Here is a 19,993-nt window from a genome sequence, read left to right on the forward strand (position 1 = left end):
TTTGGAGTGAAGAATGACAGTGTTCTGTGTTTTTCACGAATCTCTTGGAAGAGAGTGCTTGGAAGAGTGAAGCTCTTGGAAGTAAAGGGAAAAACTGGAATTAAAAGTGCAGCCTAATCTTTGACCACTACGAATACACGAAAGAAAATTTTTGAACCATACGATATGTTTGGGGCTACCTAAATATTCTCCGGTCGAAAGTACTTCAAACTGAACATCCCTAAAATATCCCTAGAACATCTCTAGAACATCCCTAGAACATCCCCAGATCATTGTTGCATTCGTTCCAACGAACAGAAAGAATTTTAAAAGAAGTATATAGTAACTTGAGATGAAGAATGACAGTGTCTTGTGTTTTTCACATCTCTCTTGGAAGTAAAGGGAAAAAGCGATTTGAAAAGTACAGTATAATCTTTGACTATTACGAATACAGTCCTTGAAACTGAACATCCCTAGAACATTTCTAGATCATAGTTGTATTTTTTCCAACGAGTAGAAAGAATTTCAAAGGAAGTATACAGTGATGTAACTTGAAGCGAACAACAACAGTGTTGTGTGTTTTCCACTGTGTTTTTCACGACACTGTAAAGGGAAAGGGAAAAACCGAAATGAAAAATATAGCCTAATTTTTTACTATTACGAATACAGTCCTTAAAACTAAACATCCCTAGATCATCGTTGCATTCGTTCCAACGAACAGAAAAAGAATTTTAAAAGAAGTATACTGTAACTTGGCATGAAGAATGACTCTAGCTCTTGGAAGTAAAGGGAAAAATCGAAATTGAAAAGTACAGCCCAATCTTTGACCATTACGAATACAATCCTTGAAACTGAATAACCTTAGAACATCCCTAGGTCATCCTTGCATTCGTTCCAACGAACAGAAAGAATTTCAAAAGAAGTATACAGTAACTTGGCATGAAGCACGACTCTAGCTCTTGGAAGTAAAGAGAAAAATCGAAATTGAAAAGTACAGCCTAATCTTTGACCATTACGAACTCAGTTCTCAAAACCAAACATCCTTAGAACATCCCTAGGTCATAATTCCATTTGTTCCAACGAACGAAAAGAACTTCAAAAGAAGTATACAGTAACTTGGCATGAACGACAATACTGTCCCGTGTTTTTCACGATTCTCAACATTGGGAAGTAAACGGAAAAACCAAAAAGAAAAATACAGCCCAATCTTTGACCATTACGAACTCAGTCCTCAAAACCGAACATCCCTAAAACATCCCTAGATCATCATTCCATTCGTTCCAACGAACAGAAAAAGAATTTCAAAAGAGAATCTTGCAAGCCCCACGACACGCGGCTATGTTTGTTCGCGCAACGACGAAAAATAAATAATTGCCCGCGTAGAGATGAAACTCTGTTGCGTATCGTCAATTTGGTAACACGTGGTAATCTCGAGCGGCTAGTTTCCCCCGTAATCATAGGCTAAAGTAAACACCGTCGATAACAAACAATTACGAGCGACAAGGAAAACTTGTAACCCAACAACGAACCGAGCCGATATTTTCTCGTATAATCATACGCCGATATAAACACCGGTAGTTCCAACTAACATCGAACGACACGGGGTTGAAAGCGGTTGAACTGGTTCCAAGGACGGACCAAGTACACATACCATCGCGACGGTTATCGGCGCAAGAACCTCGTGGAAACGACCACGACGAAAAACCGTTACGTAGATACACACACATATATATATATATATATATATATATATATATATATATATATATGTTGTTTTTCTCTCCTCCTATCACTTGGATCTCTGGAGAAGAGATCTTTCAAGTTATTAATCCCCGTACGAGCCCCCAAATAACTGTTGTTCTCGTGCGGTATATCAAAGTATATTTAATGATACGATATATTACAATGATACAAGTATTAAACGTAGTGTTGGTGATTGGTTTCGCTTTCTACTAAGGTAGAACCACCGCGTATTAAACTAAGCTAACCGTCTTTGTGCCTTCGGCACGCGTCTTGATCGTCTTTGTTGCTTAAGTCTTACACCTGCTTTGCGTCTTAGTACGTCTTTTAATCGTTTCGTCTTATCGTCTTGTGTCTCAGGACACAAAAACTGTCTTCAAACATTCCTTTCGTACTTTATATAGTCATACCCTTTCATTCTCTTTCGTTCTATTCCTCAGTCTCTCCACTTCAGACATTCGGTCATCGCTCGTCTTTTCCAAGCATATCTCACTTTCTCCGAGCCACAGGTACTCTCTTTCATCCCCATGCACCTTACACCTGGTCGTCGTGCAGGACCCCCTGTAAAGGGATCCTCGAGCCTGTCGTAAAAGCTGGCGGACAGATTGGCACCAAATGTTTTACCTCGACCCAGGTCTCCGCACATGCCACCTCGTTTAGGTCCGTGGTGGAAACAGGCCCAAGTGGGCCCGAAAAATCCGATGCTACATATATACACATAAAACAAGAGAGAATCGTTCCACGAGTGTCTAGGACACCATTCTGAGCGGTCCAGGAGCACCGATCCTCCAAAGCTCGCGTTTCTTTTCAAACACGACTCGTGTCGCCCCGAGAGTTCGCCGGACTCTCTGTTTTCGAGCTGGATTAGTGCTCGATTTAATAAATACGCGTGTATTCGTGTAGGTACCGACAACGTGGCGCGGCTAATCCACTCCAGAACGGATCCATCCTCCATCCGCCTCGGTATTTTTCTTCTTTTTTTCTCTTTTTCTCTCCCTTCTTTTTTCTCTCTCCTTCCAGAGGCTTTACCAGCAGACGGTGAATCGCGGCACGGCGTAATCTGTCACAGCCACCGCTCTCGCCGTAGTTTTCTACCGGCTTATCCCGCCACCGCCACCGGGTTCCCGCTTAATACTCTGGCAAATGAAAAAGAGGGAAAAACGCCCACCAACGCCCGCTCGGTCCCCGTACCGGGATCCTAAGTCGCGTATCTTTCTCGGTCGGGCACCCCGTGTAATATACGCTCGTTCACGTGTAACCGTTCCGAATCGAGGGAACTCCGTGACCGACATTTCTTCGTCTCTTTTTTCTTTTTTTTATCACAGCGATCGCGCACGGTGTTTCTTTCCAACGGAGCGTGGCTTTCTTTCGGGTACAAAGTACTCTTTTAAGGTCCCTTTTGTTGCAAAGTGCGCGGGACTACGGCCCTCTTGGCGTTTCTTGCGTCTATACAGGGTGTCGGGGAAACTTTGCCTTTGGAATCTTTCAGTTATGTTCCTTCAACGCGAGCGAGGACTCTTTTCTATGATGTTTCTCGAGTTGCGCTCGAAGTCGAAACTGGAAACGGTGTTTTCAGTTATTAGAGTGTGTATCTATTGTTTCCAAATTTTTCCGATAGTTATTGTAGGAGAATATAAGATATTTGGGCAAAGAAACAAAGAAACGCGATTTTCGAGACTCTGCGATCGATCTTGTTTGTTAAAATTCGAGGAGGAACAGACCGGTGGTAACTCGCTCGTACTTTCGTCGCTCCTTGTATACGGGACCACCTGACTCGACTCAATTATTTTCGTAATTAGCGCCCGAATGAACATTCTTTTTACCACGGACGACACGGTTGCGACGGACCTCCGAGCTCGGTTCGATTTTTCGTACTTTTCGAGGTCACCTTTCTCGTACGAAATTACTCGGAGTTACTTGTTAAAAAAAAGGAAAAAAAAACGATTTCCAACCGGAGGAATCGTCCAAGGTTCTTTAAAATCGTATCTGTTCTGAATATGAATTTTTATTTAAAAAAAAAAAACGATTTCCAACCGAAGGAATCGTCCAAGGTTCTTTAAAATCGTATCTGTTCTCAAAATGAATTTCTATATAAAAAAAAAAAAAAACAGCAATCAAATCGATCCGTGGGGAGAGTTATCAGTGGATAAAGTAAACTCAGTTTAGGTTATCTGATCCGTAGATGAAGTACTCGGAGCGTTAAAAGGAATTTCCCACGAAAATTTCCACCAAAATTTCCATGAAAATTTCTACGAAAATTTCCATCAAAATTTCCATCAAAATTTCGACGAAAATTTCCATGAAAATTTCCAAGAAATATACCACCAAAATTTCCACCAAAATTTCCATGAAAATTTCTACGAAAATTTCTAGAAAAATTACCACCAAAATTTCCATAAAAATTTCTACGAAAATTTCTACGAAAATTACCACCAAAATTTCCAAGAAAATTTCCACGACAATTTCTACGAAAATTTCCAAGAAAATTATCACCAAAATTTCCACCAAAATTTCCATGAAAATTTCTATGAAAATTTCTAGAAAAATTACCACCAAAATTTCCATGAAAATTTCTACGAAAATTTCTACGAAAATTCCTACGAAAATTTCTACGAAAATTACCACGAAAATTTCCAAGAAAATTTCCACGACAATTTCTACGAAAATTTCCAAGAAAATTATCACCAAAATTTCCACCAAAAGTTCCATGAAAATTTCTACGAAAATTTCTACGAAAATTACCACGAAAATTTCCAAGAAAATTACCACCAAAATTTCCACCAAAATTTCCATGAAAATTACCACGAAAATTTCCAAGAATCGTTCCCAAAACGTAGAACCGGATGTCGCCGGTCACCGATGGGCGATCAAGTTCCACGTTTCGCGAGATCCACGGTATCGGTGTCCTCGTCCATCCGGGCGTGTTCGTTTCGCAGGTGTGGCTCGTTTACCGTGCGATAGACACATCACGTAGAAATTCGTCGCGGCGTTTCTTCTCGCGTAGGGTTCATGGCGGAACGATTCCCGGGCGCACGGTCACGGCGGCGTTAGAACAGGCGCAGACAACCGCGGTGTAACGTCGCAGACGGTGGATCGCAGTCACGAGCGTAATCTGTCACCGGTACCGCTTCCACCGTAGTTTTCTACGGCTTATCGCGGCATCGGCTCGCATTTAATCCCCGCAAAAAACGGTGCCCGTTCCCCACGGGGACCGTAAGCCGCCCGTGTGGCGCCTGCATCCTTGCCGGGCGTACGACAGCCAACGACAATGGCGATCCCGCCGGTGGACCCCCGAGACAACGCCGGAATCTGTCCACCCGTACAACGGGTGACCCGTTTCGAACTGGTCCTCGATGGAATTTCAATCGAGCGTCGCGCTAACACGGGGAAAATAAAAAGACCAGTTGTATTTGGAGCATTGGATAATGTTTCGTGTATGTGGAGGAAACAGATATAGTGAAAATTCGAAAGTAATCTTGATTTGAGTCCATTTTTTGTCAAGGATGCTAGTATAAGTGTGTTTGGAGAATGGGGGAAGATGAAGCGATGAGTCGTATTTAGAGCTCTGTATAGTGTGTCTTGTACGCGGGGGAATCGAAACGATAAAAATTCTGAAGTAATTTTGACTCAATTCTTTTTCAAAGATACAAGTGTCCATGTTGCGTGAATATGGAGGAAAATAAAGCGATGAGTTGCATTTAGAGCATGCACAGTGATGAAACTTCTAAAGTAATTAATTTTGACTTAAGTCCAATTCTTTTCCAACGATACAAGTATAAAGAATACATAACAGAATACATAATTTCGTTGACAAAATTGTGGCGGTCTAAAGTAATTAATTTTGACTCAAGTCCAATTCTTTTCCAACGATGCAAGTATAAAGAAGACATAATAGAATACATAGTTGACAAAATTGTGCCGATCTTTGTTCTTTATCGAAGAGAAACTTTTTTGCACATTTTCAGTGATATAATTTATTATCAATTATTGCTATTTAACTAATTTTTAATCGGAGAATCTTTTTATCAGTTTTGGGAAAATGCTCGAGAAGTAATCTTTGCGATACTGTTTGGTACTTGAAAAGTCACTTCGAAGTGTCTAATAATACTCTAATAGAAGTGTCTAATGGTATATTGAAGGCAGGTTATGAAAATGAAATTTAGAATGTACGAAAATCTTCTTTTCAACTTCATTGTACAACAAAAGAACCAAGAACATGAAACTGCATTCGGTAGATTACAGGAACTACGCCAGACGCTGAGGTTAATAAATGAAAATACTAAAACAAACTTCTCGAAGCAATAATGGTCCAATGATCATCCGAATTTCGAGTAATACTTCGTATCTATACAAAAGTTCTCGTCTTCCGAAAAATATTCCGATTGCAACCGTAACTCTTACTCTCGTCCGAAGTAAACTACCAAAAATCCTTGTTTAATCGTTTCTCTTCCGAACTCGTACAAATCGTACCCAGAACTTGGAACAGTTCCAAGATGGCGGTCGATCGAGTCGAAACCCCGTTCCCCGAGTAATTCAAAACTCGTACGCACCTGAGAGACGCCCGAGATCCCCGCCGTAACACCCAACGAAACGAGATCGTAGTAGGGTTCCACGTTATAGGAACCAATATCCGAGGGTGTCGAAATACAAAATGTCGGAATCGTCGAGGCGGTCGAGAAGGGGGTTGGGGGGGGAGGCGTTGGGTGTAGAAACCGTTATGATTTAGCTGCTCGTAACGGCGGGGCCCGATGTAGGAAAATATTAAAATTGAAAATCCTCAACGGTGATATACGCGTGCGTGATATTGGTGGCCGGCAGCTGTCCCGTTCCCGAAGGCTGTCGCGCGAGAAAGAAGGGAAACGGTCTCGCGAACGGGAGAGATCGGGACCGTGAACGGCGAGGAGACACGACGCCCGTAGTGGATCCCGGAAAGAGCCGAAGGGATGGGTCGCGAAGGAGTAGGGTGCGCGAAGGGGGTGCGCGCGCGGCAGCGGCGGCGATATTGTCTCGAGGCGCGCGGTGACTCGGCGTGTCGGGACAATGCTACTTTAAAATATATCGCGTCGAGAGTATAAAGAGAGAGCGGAACCGTGCTGACTGGGGAGTGGGAGTGGGGGGCGGATAGGGAGAGAGAGAGGGGTGAAGGGAGCAGGGTGGGGGGAGCCGGTCGCGCACCCGCGTAACGCGGCGGACGAAATGGAAGAAAAGGCCTCGGCGGTGAGAAAGAGCGAGCATGCGTGAAGGCGGAGAGGGTGTCGCGCCACTTGTCGCGAGGACACACGTGTCGCGCGCTATTGGAGTCGAAAAAGGGTGACTTCGGTGTCAGCACCCCATACGCGCCGTTTCCTATTCCTCTGTATGCGACCGCCTGACTTTCGCCCACCTATACGCGGCGGGGACTTTAAAGTGAAATAAATTAGAGTCGATGCTCGCTGAATAACTCTCCCTCTGTCTCGATTCGTACGCGTACGTGTCTCTCTCTCTCTCTCTCTCAGCGACACAGGGCTTTCATCCACGCCGACCCCTTTTCCAAGCCCGCAGTGGGGTGCGCGCTCACTCGCCTCGATAACAACGGCGGACGCGTCCGCCTATGATCGCGGTTTCGGACCCATTTGTCACCGCGTTTATTGCGGAATGCGATATTGAGAGCGCGAGATATATAGAGAGCCTGTTTACGGTGCCGCGATTCAATTTTTCTCGACTTTTTTCACCGCCCCGTGCCGAAACTCGCGTTCCGAAACTTCTTCGCCGCGTTCGACCGACCGAAACTTTCGCTCGTACGTTACCAGCGACCGGGGACGCGGTGATATTTTTTATCACACGATACGTTTTAAACTTCGATAACCATCGAGCCTCCTCTACCTTCTAACACACCCAGTGCCCTTAGAGTACTTAAATAATCGCCGATTACTTCGACATTTTATTAAAAACGACCTAATATAATCGTACCTGTATACTTCTTAACGTACTCTTACTTCTTACGTAGATCATTTTTATAGCAAGTTTCATTACTAAACTAGTCCTTAGTAGTCTTCTTAAAAACAAACAAGTTCTTCAAGTATACAATACATTAGCGACGTTTAGAAACTTTGTAATTGTATCAAAGTGGAAGTAACGGGCCCTATAATTTTTAAACACCCCAGAGCCCTCGATCTCTAGGGAGAACGGTACCCACCGTCGATTCGGTTAATTATTCAAACCGTTCGTGCAACCCTACCATAGTTAATTACGCTATCTCCAGCACTGTACAACTCGTTGTGAAATTCTCGTTCGCAGTTCTGCCATACGAGGCACAAATTGTAACCGGAACGGTCTCGATAATTGTTCGATGGGCGAGTTTTATCGTTTCGTCGTTCAAGCGGTCCGGTATTTAGAAATCGGCTCGAAAAGTCGCGCGTTTCGAACTCTCGACGAGCAGACTCCGCGTTAAACGTTCGACCGATCCAGGTTTTCACCTCCGTATAATGGTCGGTGCACGCACACGATTACGCGCAATTTGTCGCACTTATCGAGGCGGACATCGCCATCGGGGCCTGTACGTGCTCGCTTTCGGGTACCGGTTCACCCGGGCGACCGTCGCGAATTTGCACTTTGCATACGATATTTCAAGGTCGCGCAATTTTGTCGCCGCCACGACCACCGTGATCGATCTTTCCTTCGATCTTCGGAGAAACCGTTCGATCTTGTCGATCCTGTCTTCGTTTCCCGATTTTTCAGCCGCGTGTCTCCGATCGGACGCAAAAGATTACAAAGTAGCGTCCATTGAGCCCAGATTCTCGTCTATATTGTTAAATTACCCATAGAGCTTTGACGGAACCCCATAGAACGTTTGTCGATCCACAAGATAGAGGAAAGTTCTCTAAATTGAATCACTTGAGAAAGTATCTGTAAAAAATTATTGGAATTATTAGGTTGTTGGGAAAATCATTTCGTTTCTTTTTTTTTTTTGGTGAAAATGAAACACAATTTTTTTAGAGTGTATAAACATTGTATTAAATTATATATTCTCCATTTTGGAGAACGAAATTACTTCCCGAACAACCTATAGTTTTTCTATTGGAAGGTTGTTTGTAGTGTCAAGGGGGAAAATGTGAGAACAATTTCAATATAGCAATTAATACGTAAATCTAACAAAAACCAGACCTATACTAAACTTAAATGTACAAAGATAAAGTCGATGGAAACAGCGTTCCAATTTGAAAAACTTTCCCCCGTTCGATGTACAATTCTATCTTAGTTTCCAATACAATAGAATTATTACTATCGAAAAACAATTACACCCGAGAAACAATTACACCCGTTTCAATTTGAAAAACTTTCCCCCCCTCGATGTACAATTCACTCCTAGTTCCCAAAACAATGGAATTATCACTATCGAGGTACAATTACACCCGAAAGTTTTACCACACGTTTTGTAACGTACGACCGGAAGAACAACAAAATCCGCTCGTGTTTGATTAAATCGAAGGTGAAGTTCGTACCGAGGTCAACCTTCGAATTGGAAAGCGGGCGCGCGCGACGATTAACGACGGATTAATAATAAACTCGGCCCTCGAGCGTCGTCGAAAACACGGTGGTTGAATCGAGCTCGAAAGATCGACACACGGTTACGCGCGGCCTCGAAGTCGCGCGATGCCACGAAGGGTTAACCGAGACCGCGATTATCGGCCATTAATTGCGCCAAGGAGCGAAAGACACGAACAAAAGCGACACAAGCTGGCGTATCTGTCGTAAAGAAGGATTACACGGTACTCGGCTGTCCTGCGACAATGTAATCCCTCATCGTGCTCTAATAACACGTTCTTCGTTCGGTAACGCGGTTACACGGGGGATGATCGTCGTGTCACCGTGTACCCGCGACACGCAATTACAATGCAAACGATACGGAACGAACGTCTTTGCTCACCGCGACGAAACGACCGCTCCTCGCGATACGAAAGTGGGTGAACATGGTAAAGAAACGAAACGAAAGGAATGAAAGGAAAGGAACGAAACGAAAGAAACGAAACGGAAAGGAACGAAACGAAAGAAACGAAACGGAAGGAATGAAACAAAAGGAACGAAACGAAAAGAACGAAACGAAAGAAACAAAACGAAAGGAACCAAACGAAAGGAACGAAACGGAAGGAACGAAACGAAAGGAACGAAACGAAAGGAACGAAACGAAAGGAACGAAACGAAAGGAACGAAACGAAATGAACGAAACGAAAGGAACGAAACGAAAGGAACGAAACGAAAGGAACGAAACGGAAGAAATGAAACGAAAGGAATGAAACGAAAGAAACGAAAGGAACGAAACGAAAGGAACGAAATGAAAGGAATGAAACGAAAGGAACGAAACGAAATGAACGAAACGAAAGGAACGAAACGAAAGGAACGAAACGAAAGAAACGAAACGAAAGGAACGAGACGAAAGGAACGAAACGAAATGAACGAAACGAAAGGAACGAAACGAAAGGAACGAAACGCGAGTAAACGTCACGGTATCGATGCTACGCAAAATCGTGTCGCGCCGGTGAAAATATCGGACGAACGTTATTATCTCGAGTTATCGTGCAATTAGTACCGCGCGAAGAGCGCCAGGTGAAAGAAGGGCAGTCGCTTTTCCTTCGTCGATGGCTGAACAGCTGCCACCAGAACTGTTCCTCGCTTTTACCGAGATATTAACAATACCGGCGTCCAGTCGATCGCCTCGACTAATGCGCGACGGTATCGAGATACCCGCGGGCGCGCCCAATGACGCCTATAAATTAATAATTCAGCGGCCCGGCACTTAAGATTACGATCTTTCGAATAATTTAGTCCACGGTGTACGCGAACGTGTGCTCGATGGCGAGTCCGGCGCGATTTTCCCGAAATTTTCGAACACCGTACGAACGGTTTGCAGGGTGTTTTTGAAACGGTAGGGGATGAGGAAGGGTGGAAATGTAGGTCGAGCTTAATGACAGTACTTTGGATACGAAGGTATTCGAACGAATCCGAGTCGGTAATTTGTATATTGGTAGGATTGGTAGACTAGATAATTTGACGATTTGACCGAAATTTTTGAAAATAATATGGACGACATTGTGTAGAATGTTTTTAAAATGATTGTAGGAGATGAAGAAGGGTGAAAATGTAGGTCGAGTAGAATGAGGTTTTCTTGAATGAAAGTATCCGAATTAATCTGAATCGATCATTTGTAGAATTGGTGATTTTCCTGAAATTTTTGAAAATAATATGGACGACATTGTGTAGAATGTTTCTAAAATGGTAGGAGCTGAAGAAGGGGGAAAAGTAGGTCGAGTAATGCTACGTATAACGTATAACGTATAACGTATAACACAACATATAACGTGTAACATATAACGTATAACGTATAACAGATAACATATAACGACACTTGAACTTTGAACAACTGTAAATACACGAATGAGTCGACAGATCTACACGAAACCTCACACACCTTCATCAAACAGTATTACCATCTTTAGAAAAATAAAACGACCTAATAGCCCCATTTCTTATCAAACAATAAAACTTCTTCACCAATCTATTACATCCTCTTCCATAATATTACAAATGTGTAAAATCACTCGCTCCAACAATATTTACACAGTAAATAGAACAAAAGGCAACGCGATCTTCTCGAAAAACAAAACGTTCACCTTGTCCCCCAAAACGTCATCTCCTCTCGAGAAACAAAACGTCCACCTTGTCCCCCAAAACTTCATCTCCTCTCGAAAAACAAAACGTCCACCTTGTCCCCCAAAACTTCATCTCCTCTCGAAAAACAAAACGTCCACCTTGTCCCCCAAAACGCCATCTCCTCTCGGAAAACAAAACCTCTACCTTGTCCCCCAAAACTTCATCTCCTCTCGAAAAACAAAACGTCCACCTTGTCCCCCAAAACTTCATCTCCTCTCGAAAAACAAAACGTCCACCTTGTCCCCCAAAACGCCATCTCCTCTCGAAAAACAAAACCTCTACCTTGTCCCCCAAAAATTCATCTCCTCTCGAGAAACAAAACGCCTACCTTGTCCTCCAAAACGCCATCTCCTCTCGAGAAACAAAACGTCCACCTTGTCCCCCGAAACGTCATCTCCTCTCGATCGTCCACGCTCGTCCACATTCCTTATTAAAAAAAAAAAAAAAAGAAGAAACCACGCGGGAAAAACGGTCCGCCGGGGCGCGTCGTTCCGAGATAACGGTGAATTTCTTTGAATTCGCGAGCGACGAGATTTCGCGCGCAAGAGCCGGATGAAAGTCGGAAAGTTCATACGCGCGAGCCGATCTATCGTCGCACGCAACGTTCGTTCGTTCGTTTTCGCGGCATCGCGTTTCAATCTCGTTTCGTGCACGCACACCACCGGCCCGTACACAGAGATAATATTGTTGTCGCGGAAACGCGAATTCGCACGCTCCAAGTGATATTCATAATACGACGCCATTAATTCCTCATTGTCTCCGCGTTCCCTTCGCTTTTCCTCCTTTTCCTCTTCTTTTCTTTTCTTTTCTTTTTTTCTTCGCCTACCTTTTCGTAGACCTTTCCGACGTTCCGTCCACTCTCTCGTCCTGTCAACCGCGCGAAATGACGCGATAAGACGCCGACGAACAGACTCGTTTTCTCCCTCCCCCCACGCCCCCACCCCCACACCTTCCCCCGTAATCGCGTTGCGTGTATTCGCGAATTTTTCCTACGAACGAGATCGAGTGCGATTTCACTGTTGCGTGGCTCTTGTCGCACGAAACGATCGGAAACTCCGTTCGAACGTTGATCCGCGATTCATTTTTCCAGGGATACACGCCGCTGCACATCGCGATGCAATTCGACCACGAGAATATCTTCAATCTTCTGGTCCAGGTATACGGTAAGTTCCGAGAACTTCGTGTTCGCGAATTACTCGGCGCGACGAACCGATGTTTCGATACTCGTTCGTTATTTTAGATACTTTTAACCCTTTGGGCTCGAGAGATCCTAAATTCAGTGTACTGTTTTCGATCCGGGAAAACTTCAAGGTTTGGAATTCAAATTAGAATTTGAATTCTAATTAACGAAATATCCCGTTCTTCTAGAGTGTAAATACCAAGTATATAAAAATGTTCCATTCCAGATTAATTTTATAGAAAAATTTCGTGGTTTAGAATTCAAATTGGAATTCAAATATCTCGTTCTTCTATAGTGTAAATGTTAAGTATATAAAAAAGTTCCATTCCAGATTAATTATACGTGAAAATTTCGTGGTTTAGAATTCAAATTTAAATTTGAGTATCACGTTCTTCCAGAGTGTAAACGTACATATACGAAGTATATAAGAATGTTCCATTCTAGATGAATTGTACAACTTAAAAAATTTTCTCAAGGCGTCGATTTCTGATAGCAAAAGAAACCTCGAGTGCAAAGGGTTAACCGAATGGAGAACGGAACTCGAGCAACGGAAGTCACTCTACCCTCGAGTTCGCGTATAACTCGACGTTCTTTCTTCACTTTATTAATACGTACACCGTCGGTGAAAAATTCGAGTGAAAAGCAGTAAAAACGTTTAATTAGTTGCGTTTAATGATATGCGCGCGATCGTCGTAGAATATCGGTAGAGAATGATTTCTTTCGACGTTCAAAGTATCTTAGTTTATTCCGGCGTTATAAACGGTCCAGCGCGCGAGTCGAGGCTGTAAAATAATTTTACTCTTCGTGTTCCCTTGGCCAGCTTTTCGTCGCAATATCCCACTTTGGACTTTATTGCCGCTCGAACGATTCCGGGCATCGTTTGAATTAATTTTTCGATCGTATCTCGAGTAATGTTCCTCGAACGCCGGCCTCCACGAGTGTCATTTAAACGTCGGTATTTCGCAATGCTCTCACACACTCCGTGTTCCTAGACGCGTATTAAAATAACGGAACGTCGTTCGTTCTACGGTAATTATACCATAAAATAGAATAAAGAACCGAAAAATCTTGTCCGGCTATTCCCACAAATATCTCGAAACGTTGACCCACGACTTTACAGATTTAGCGTATATATCTTTCCCAGATCGCCAAGAACCCAACGTAACTTCGAGTAAGTAAGACACAAATTCGCTAGACAGCTTCACCGGCCAATGTTGTTCGAATAGCGTTCTTGAGACCCAATCCAACGATTGAGATCAAAACGGTAGTCTTCATTTCCCAATAGTCGAGTCCTTCTACCTACTTTGCTTTCACAAGATCCATTTTCCAGCTCGTTAACCCTTTGCGCTCGATTCTGAATAATTACGTACTCTAGACACTATTTCTTGCAAAATTCCAAAAATAAGATATTTCTTTTGATCGTTGCTTCTCCAGCGCAAAGGGTTAACTTTGAAATCATCCATTTTCGCTGAGAGTAAACTCTGTAAATTCTCTTTGTTCACGATTTTTCACGCAGTTCAAATAAGGTCGAATCGCAGGTCGAACAGCATTCTAGAAACCCAATCCAAGGATTGAGATTAAAAAGGTAGTCTTCACTTCCCAATAGTCGAGTCCCACCTACTTTGCTCTTACAAGATTCATCTTCCTCCAAGTTAACCCTTTGCGCTCCATTCTGAACAATTACGTACTCTAGACACTATTTCTTGTCAAATTCCAAAAATAAGATACTTCCTTTCGTGGTTGCTTCTCCAGCGCAAAGGGTTAACTTTGACTTCCTTTTTCGCTGAAAGTAAACTCTGTAAATTCTCTTTGTTCGCGATTTTTCACGCGCTATATACCCGTTTACGACCTATTCCGTTTCCAGGAGCGAATCAGGAGATACGCGACTACAGTGGAAAAAAGGCGAGGCAGTACTTGGTCTCTCAGGAGGCCGCCGTCAGTCAGGACACCTTCCGCAGTAAGTACCTGGTCGTCTCGAGAACAATACGTCTATCGTGCTCGTAATGTCCGACGAATCCGCGACACGATCGTCTCGATCGTGTCGTACGATCGCGATCCATCAACAGACGGATTGTAAATAAGACGTGTTCCGAAGTCTCGCAATAATTTACGCAAGGGACGCCTCGTGTGTAACTATTTACGCAAAACCTCGCGAAGCAGATCACTCGTTGTCGCTGTATTTCTAACTACGTGCCGTGGAAGTCACCGGGAGAATCATTGTCTCCCCGTTCTATCGCCCGTGGCGATCTCGCGGTCTATTAATTTCGCATTAATAATCGCGAGCCTGAGAAATATACGCCCGCCGTGCGAGGAACGTGCATTTAAACGCTCTAACAACACCATTGTCGCCGAACGCTCGCAATTAAACGTTACGTAACATTAAGAGGTGAACATTTTCATAGCGAGGGGAAAGCGCGATTTCACGCGCGGGTTCTACCTAGCGACGAGGATTCGAGCGTTGTCGAATTTCGTGGATCGACTTTCACGTCGGCCGCGCCGAATCTTCGCGAGACTCGCTACTCTGTCACTGTTGCGAGACCTGGTCGTACACTTCTGATCGGTAATTGTAATCACGGTGGAAGAAACGCAGGGAGACGAGGTATCGTATATCGATGTCCCTCGAAGTAGGGGAAACTCGGGTGGCGTCGCTTGAGAAGGTGGGAAATCGTAGAATGTTTCTTTGGAAGGTGGAAAATCGTAGTATGTCTTTTTAATAAAGTGAAGATTTCGTAGGATAGTTCTTAAGGATGTGAACATTGGTGAGATGTCTCTTGAGAAAGTGGAAAATCGGAGGATGTTTCTTAAGAAGGTGGAAAATCGTAGAATGTTTCTTGAGAAGGTGGAAAATCGTGGGATGTCTCTCGACAAAGTGAACATTCCGTGGAATACTTCTTAAGGGAGAGAAAATTCGTGAGATGTCCCCTGAGAAGGTGGAAAATCGTAGGATGTTTCTTAAGAAGATGGAAAATCGTAGAATGTTTCTTGAGAAGGTGGAAAATCGTAGGATGTCTTTTAACGAGATGAAAATTCCATAGAATGCTTCTTGAAGAAGTGAAAATTCATGAGATGTCCCTCGAGAAGGTGGAAAAACGTAGGATGTTTCTTAAGAAGGTGGAAAATCGTAGAATGTTTCTTAAGAAGGTGGAAAATCGAGGGATGTCTCTCGACAAAGTGAAAATTCTGTAGAATACATCTTAAGGAAGTGAAAATTCATGAGATGTCCCTCGAGAAGGTGGAAAATCGTGGGATGTCTCTCGACAAAGTGAACATTCCGTGGAATACTTCTTAAGGGAGAGAAAATTCGTGAGATGTCCCCTGAGAAGGTGGAAAATCGTAGAATGTTTCTTGAGAAGGTGGAAAATCGTGGGATGTCTCTCGACAAAGTGAACATTCCGTGGAATACTTCTTAAGGGAGAGAAAATTCGTGAGATGTCCCCTGAGAAGGTGGAAAATCGTAGGATGTTTCTTAAGAAGATGGAAAATCGTAGAATGTTTCTTGAGAAGGTGGAAAATCGTAGGATGTCTTTTAACGAGATGAAAATTCCATAGAATGCTTCTTGAAGAAGTGAAAATTCATGAGATGTCCCTCGAGAAGGTGGAAAAACGTAGGATGTTTCTTAAGAAGGTGGAAAATCGTAGAATGTTTCTTAAGAAGGTGGAAAATCGAGGGATGTCTCTCGACAAAGTGAAAATTCTGTAGAATACATCTTAAGGAAGAAAAAATTCGTGAGATGTCCCTGAGAAGGTGGAAAATCGTAGGATGACTCTTAGAAAAGTGAAAATTCCATAGGATACCTTTTGAGAAAATGAAAATTTGTCAGATATCCCTTAAGATGGTGGAAAATCGTAGAATATCCTTCGAGCAAATGAAGAATCAGAATATCCCTTAAGAAACTAAAAATTCGTAGAATATCTCTTGCGAAAATAAAAACTTCTAAGATGTCTCTCGAGAAAATGTTCGTGAAAAAGGGTGGAAAGTCGACTTTCCCCGACTGATCGACCTCGCGTAAAAAATGGCCGATCGAAACATCCATGGTCACCGAGTCCAGGTACCTTCCATCGAAATTGCAGAAACTCTTGAGCTTTCGCGCAACCCGCTGCGTTTCTTCCGTCGTGCGTACACGCGTGGTCGACGATCGTGGAAGCAGAACGCGAAGCTGTTTCGCGCGATGTCCGCGGGCACGTGAAAAATTAGGCCGGGAAACCACTCGAGAACGAGAAGCAAGATGACCGGGCACGGTTGATCGCAAACGGTCGTGAAAAAACTCGTTGGTCGATAACGTTGGTTCGTTTATAATTATTTCTTCAAGCTCTCGTACACGTAAAGGAAAGGGAAGACGCCCTTTCGTACAGTTTTGATCCGATATCGTGGGAGAAACGGTATACACGAGCACGACGAGTCGACGCGATAAATTCGATCGCAATCCGAGCCACTCGGATAAAGTCGATGCTGAATCGCCACGATAAACCAATTATATAAGTTACGATCCCAGGTACACCGCAGTTTGCACCGCTTTCGTACGCTTGGGTTCTGGTACGGCCTCTCTCGGTCTTCTTGGCTTATTTTCCGCTATATCGGCTTTCTTTTGATCGCGAGCATGTTCCGGCTGTTCGTCCCGAAGAACTCGCTTGCCGTGTCCCCGTCACTGTTTGCTTCCTAGTTTCCATACTTTTCTCGCGGGGCACTGCGCCGTTTACAACCGATCCACGCGAAGCTGTAACTCGTTCAACGAGCACCGATAAGTTTCTCTTTTCTTTCTTTTCTTTTATTTTTCATCTACGATCAAATTCGCGAACATCACGGTCGATCGACGAACAATCCATGTTCCGCGATCGATCGTCCATCGATCCACGAATTCGCGAAACGCGTCTCGTTGAAACGGTCGTTCTTGCCCCGTTTAGTTTCGTTCTCGACGAATCTCGAGTCTCTTTTCCCTTCACGAGGTAGCCTTCCATGCACGTTCATTTCTCGCACTCTTGGAAATCTTTTGGAGCGGTAATCATTATGCACATTCTTACACCGCACCGGAGAAACGTCTTCGAACAAAGAGTGTTCTTTCGTTACAAATCACTACCGAGATTCTACAATTACTCTTACTTCTCCAATTACTACAAATTACTTTATCGTTCTCCGCGAGTAATTTCACCGATTCTAGCCAAGTATATTCCAAATATCGCAATATCGTAACACGTTTGTCCGGTACTGTACGAACACTTCGATCCTCTTCGAGCTCCTCGGAATCGAGATCCAAGTTACACTTGAAACCTAACAGAGAATCTTTGTTTCTCGAAACTCGACGGAGGAACATTCGAAAGAGAAATTTGTAATTTCGAAATTTCGAGGACGCTGGGGAATGGGATCGAGTGTGAAAAATTTCAATTACTCTCGATCGTGGCGACCTGGCCCTCGTTCGATCCCGTACGGTGATCGAGGCTAGCGGTTGCATCGCGCGCGATGCACCGGCGGGATGCACCTCTCGACGCATGCACCTCTCGACGCTTGCACCTCTCGACGCTTGCACGACGCGGTCCTTCCCTGTTAGACGCGTAAGGTGTGAGTACAGGTTCACGTGAAACGTCGCCCGCGACGGAAATAGACACCGGAAATGGTCACGGGGCTCTCTCACCTCCTCCACTCTGTCCTCTGTCCTCGGTGAGTATTCGGGGCTCTGGAAGTATTCTTCTGTTGTAGGGATTACTGCCGCCGCTACGCACAGGCAAGTTCAGAAGCGCACCTCTGCTAAAGTAGTAAAGCGCTTGTGTCGCAAGATTAAAGTAGCCGCACCTTAAAGTAACGTACGACTGTCACTTTTCTCGACGCTGACGTGAGTATTCTGCGGAGAATCCGCGGGTCCACGCGACATCCTCCATCATACGGCGCTAACCTCGCGACCAACCGCTGCTCCCCACGGAGCAAGTTTTTCAATTATACCGAATTATACTTCTTCTATTTATTTATTTTTTTTTTTTTCTATTTTTCGTCTCCTCGTCCCAATCTCCGCGTTCGATCCCGGTCGAGTCGTCGAGTCGTTCGTTCATTCGTGGACCCGTTCATTCCCGATGTTTCCAATGGAATTGTGTACGTCTTTCTACGTGTGATCGCCGCTTGGTCGTGTCATTAACGGACTGTCTGTCTGTCGTGGTGTCACGTTTGCGAATTTCTCCGCTTGTCGCGCGTCCTCGTCTCTGTGACCGCGCAAAGAGAGAAAGAGAGAGAGAGAGAGAAAGAGAGAGCGCAGCTTTTTGCGATCGCGCGCAACAATTTGTCGTCGTTCGTCGTAGACGTGTACGTGCGTGTACCAACGCGCTCTTCAACGCTCCAGCGATCGAACGTTGCCGAGGATACGATTACCTGTAACGGAAGCGCGCGGAGATTGCGGTGCGCGGAACGCGACGCACGCGACGCACGCGTGTACCCTCGTGCGAAGTATCTGCGACGAAAACTTCAACGAACTCGAAGTGGCAGTAGTACCTAGAGACACTTAGTACCCAGCACCGTAGAAAATGTGATTTAACCAACTTTCCGGCCGGCGATGCGATTCGCCAGCGATGGGACCGATACTGTATTCGATCGACTCGACGTGGATTCAAATCGAAAGATATCGATACCGAGTAGAGTCATCGATAACGATTTTTACCCGCTCCGCGAGTAAATAAGTGTTCGATCGTCGATCGAGGAGCGAGCTTGGTCGCGTCGAATCGTTCGACCGGTCGAGAACCAAGCGCGAATCGGGCCGAACGCGTAGATACTATTTTTGCGTCGACTCGACTACTTTACGCGCGAGAGAGACGAGCAACTAGTGCTCGTGGTACAGGGAGGGGCGAGAGACACGGTCGAGGGACCGTGGTGGGGGTAGCGGCTCGGTGACCTTGAGCGGCCAATCGATGCTGCTCCGACTCGACGATCGACGACTCGCGCGGTAACGGTGCGTTTGTGAGAATTTTAACGGAGTTGTCTCGCCGGAATTTCCACGATTCGGTTCGATTGTTTGTTCGTTAATCTCTCGAACCAGTTCTCGAGGTGAATACGTAGGTACGAGAAAAATAAACGAGATAAATAAACGAGAAAAATAAACGAGAAAATACTCGTCGAGAGTAAACGAGAAAATATTGATCGAGTGTAAATATTTTCGTGTTTTCTTTGTAATACATTGGATCGTTCGGAGAGTAATTTCGTTCTCCAAAATGGAGAATATATAATATAATAAAATGTTTATACACTCTACAAAAATTGTGTTTTATTTCCAGCAAAAAAAACGAAATGACTTTCCGAACAACCTAATAGATTAGACGTGTTTGATTAGGAGAATCTTGTCGATACCCGGATAAAGTGAAGGAAAATTATCTTTATTTCTACCACACGCGCGCTATTTCTTTCCCGTTTCTTTCGTTCGTGTATATTCTCTC

General features: G+C 44.2%; 1 protein-coding gene across 2 annotated transcripts in view; it reads left to right on the forward strand.

The window, feature by feature from the left end:
- LOC143148749 (uncharacterized) overlaps positions 1 to 19,993 on the forward strand; it is a 78,462-nt gene that overhangs the window by 51,138 nt on the left and 7,331 nt on the right. For both annotated transcript variants that reach the window (XM_076315401.1, XM_076315402.1), the window contains 2 exons: positions 12,497 to 12,569; positions 14,451 to 14,543. In XM_076315401.1, coding sequence (XP_076171516.1) covers positions 12,497 to 12,569; positions 14,451 to 14,543 — 166 coding nt within the window. The remainder of the gene's footprint in view (positions 1 to 12,496; positions 12,570 to 14,450; positions 14,544 to 19,993) is intronic.

The sequence above is a fragment of the Ptiloglossa arizonensis genome, chromosome 6, assembly GCF_051014685.1.
Source record: "Ptiloglossa arizonensis isolate GNS036 chromosome 6, iyPtiAriz1_principal, whole genome shotgun sequence".
NCBI classification, from domain to species: Eukaryota; Metazoa; Arthropoda; class Insecta; order Hymenoptera; family Colletidae; genus Ptiloglossa; species Ptiloglossa arizonensis.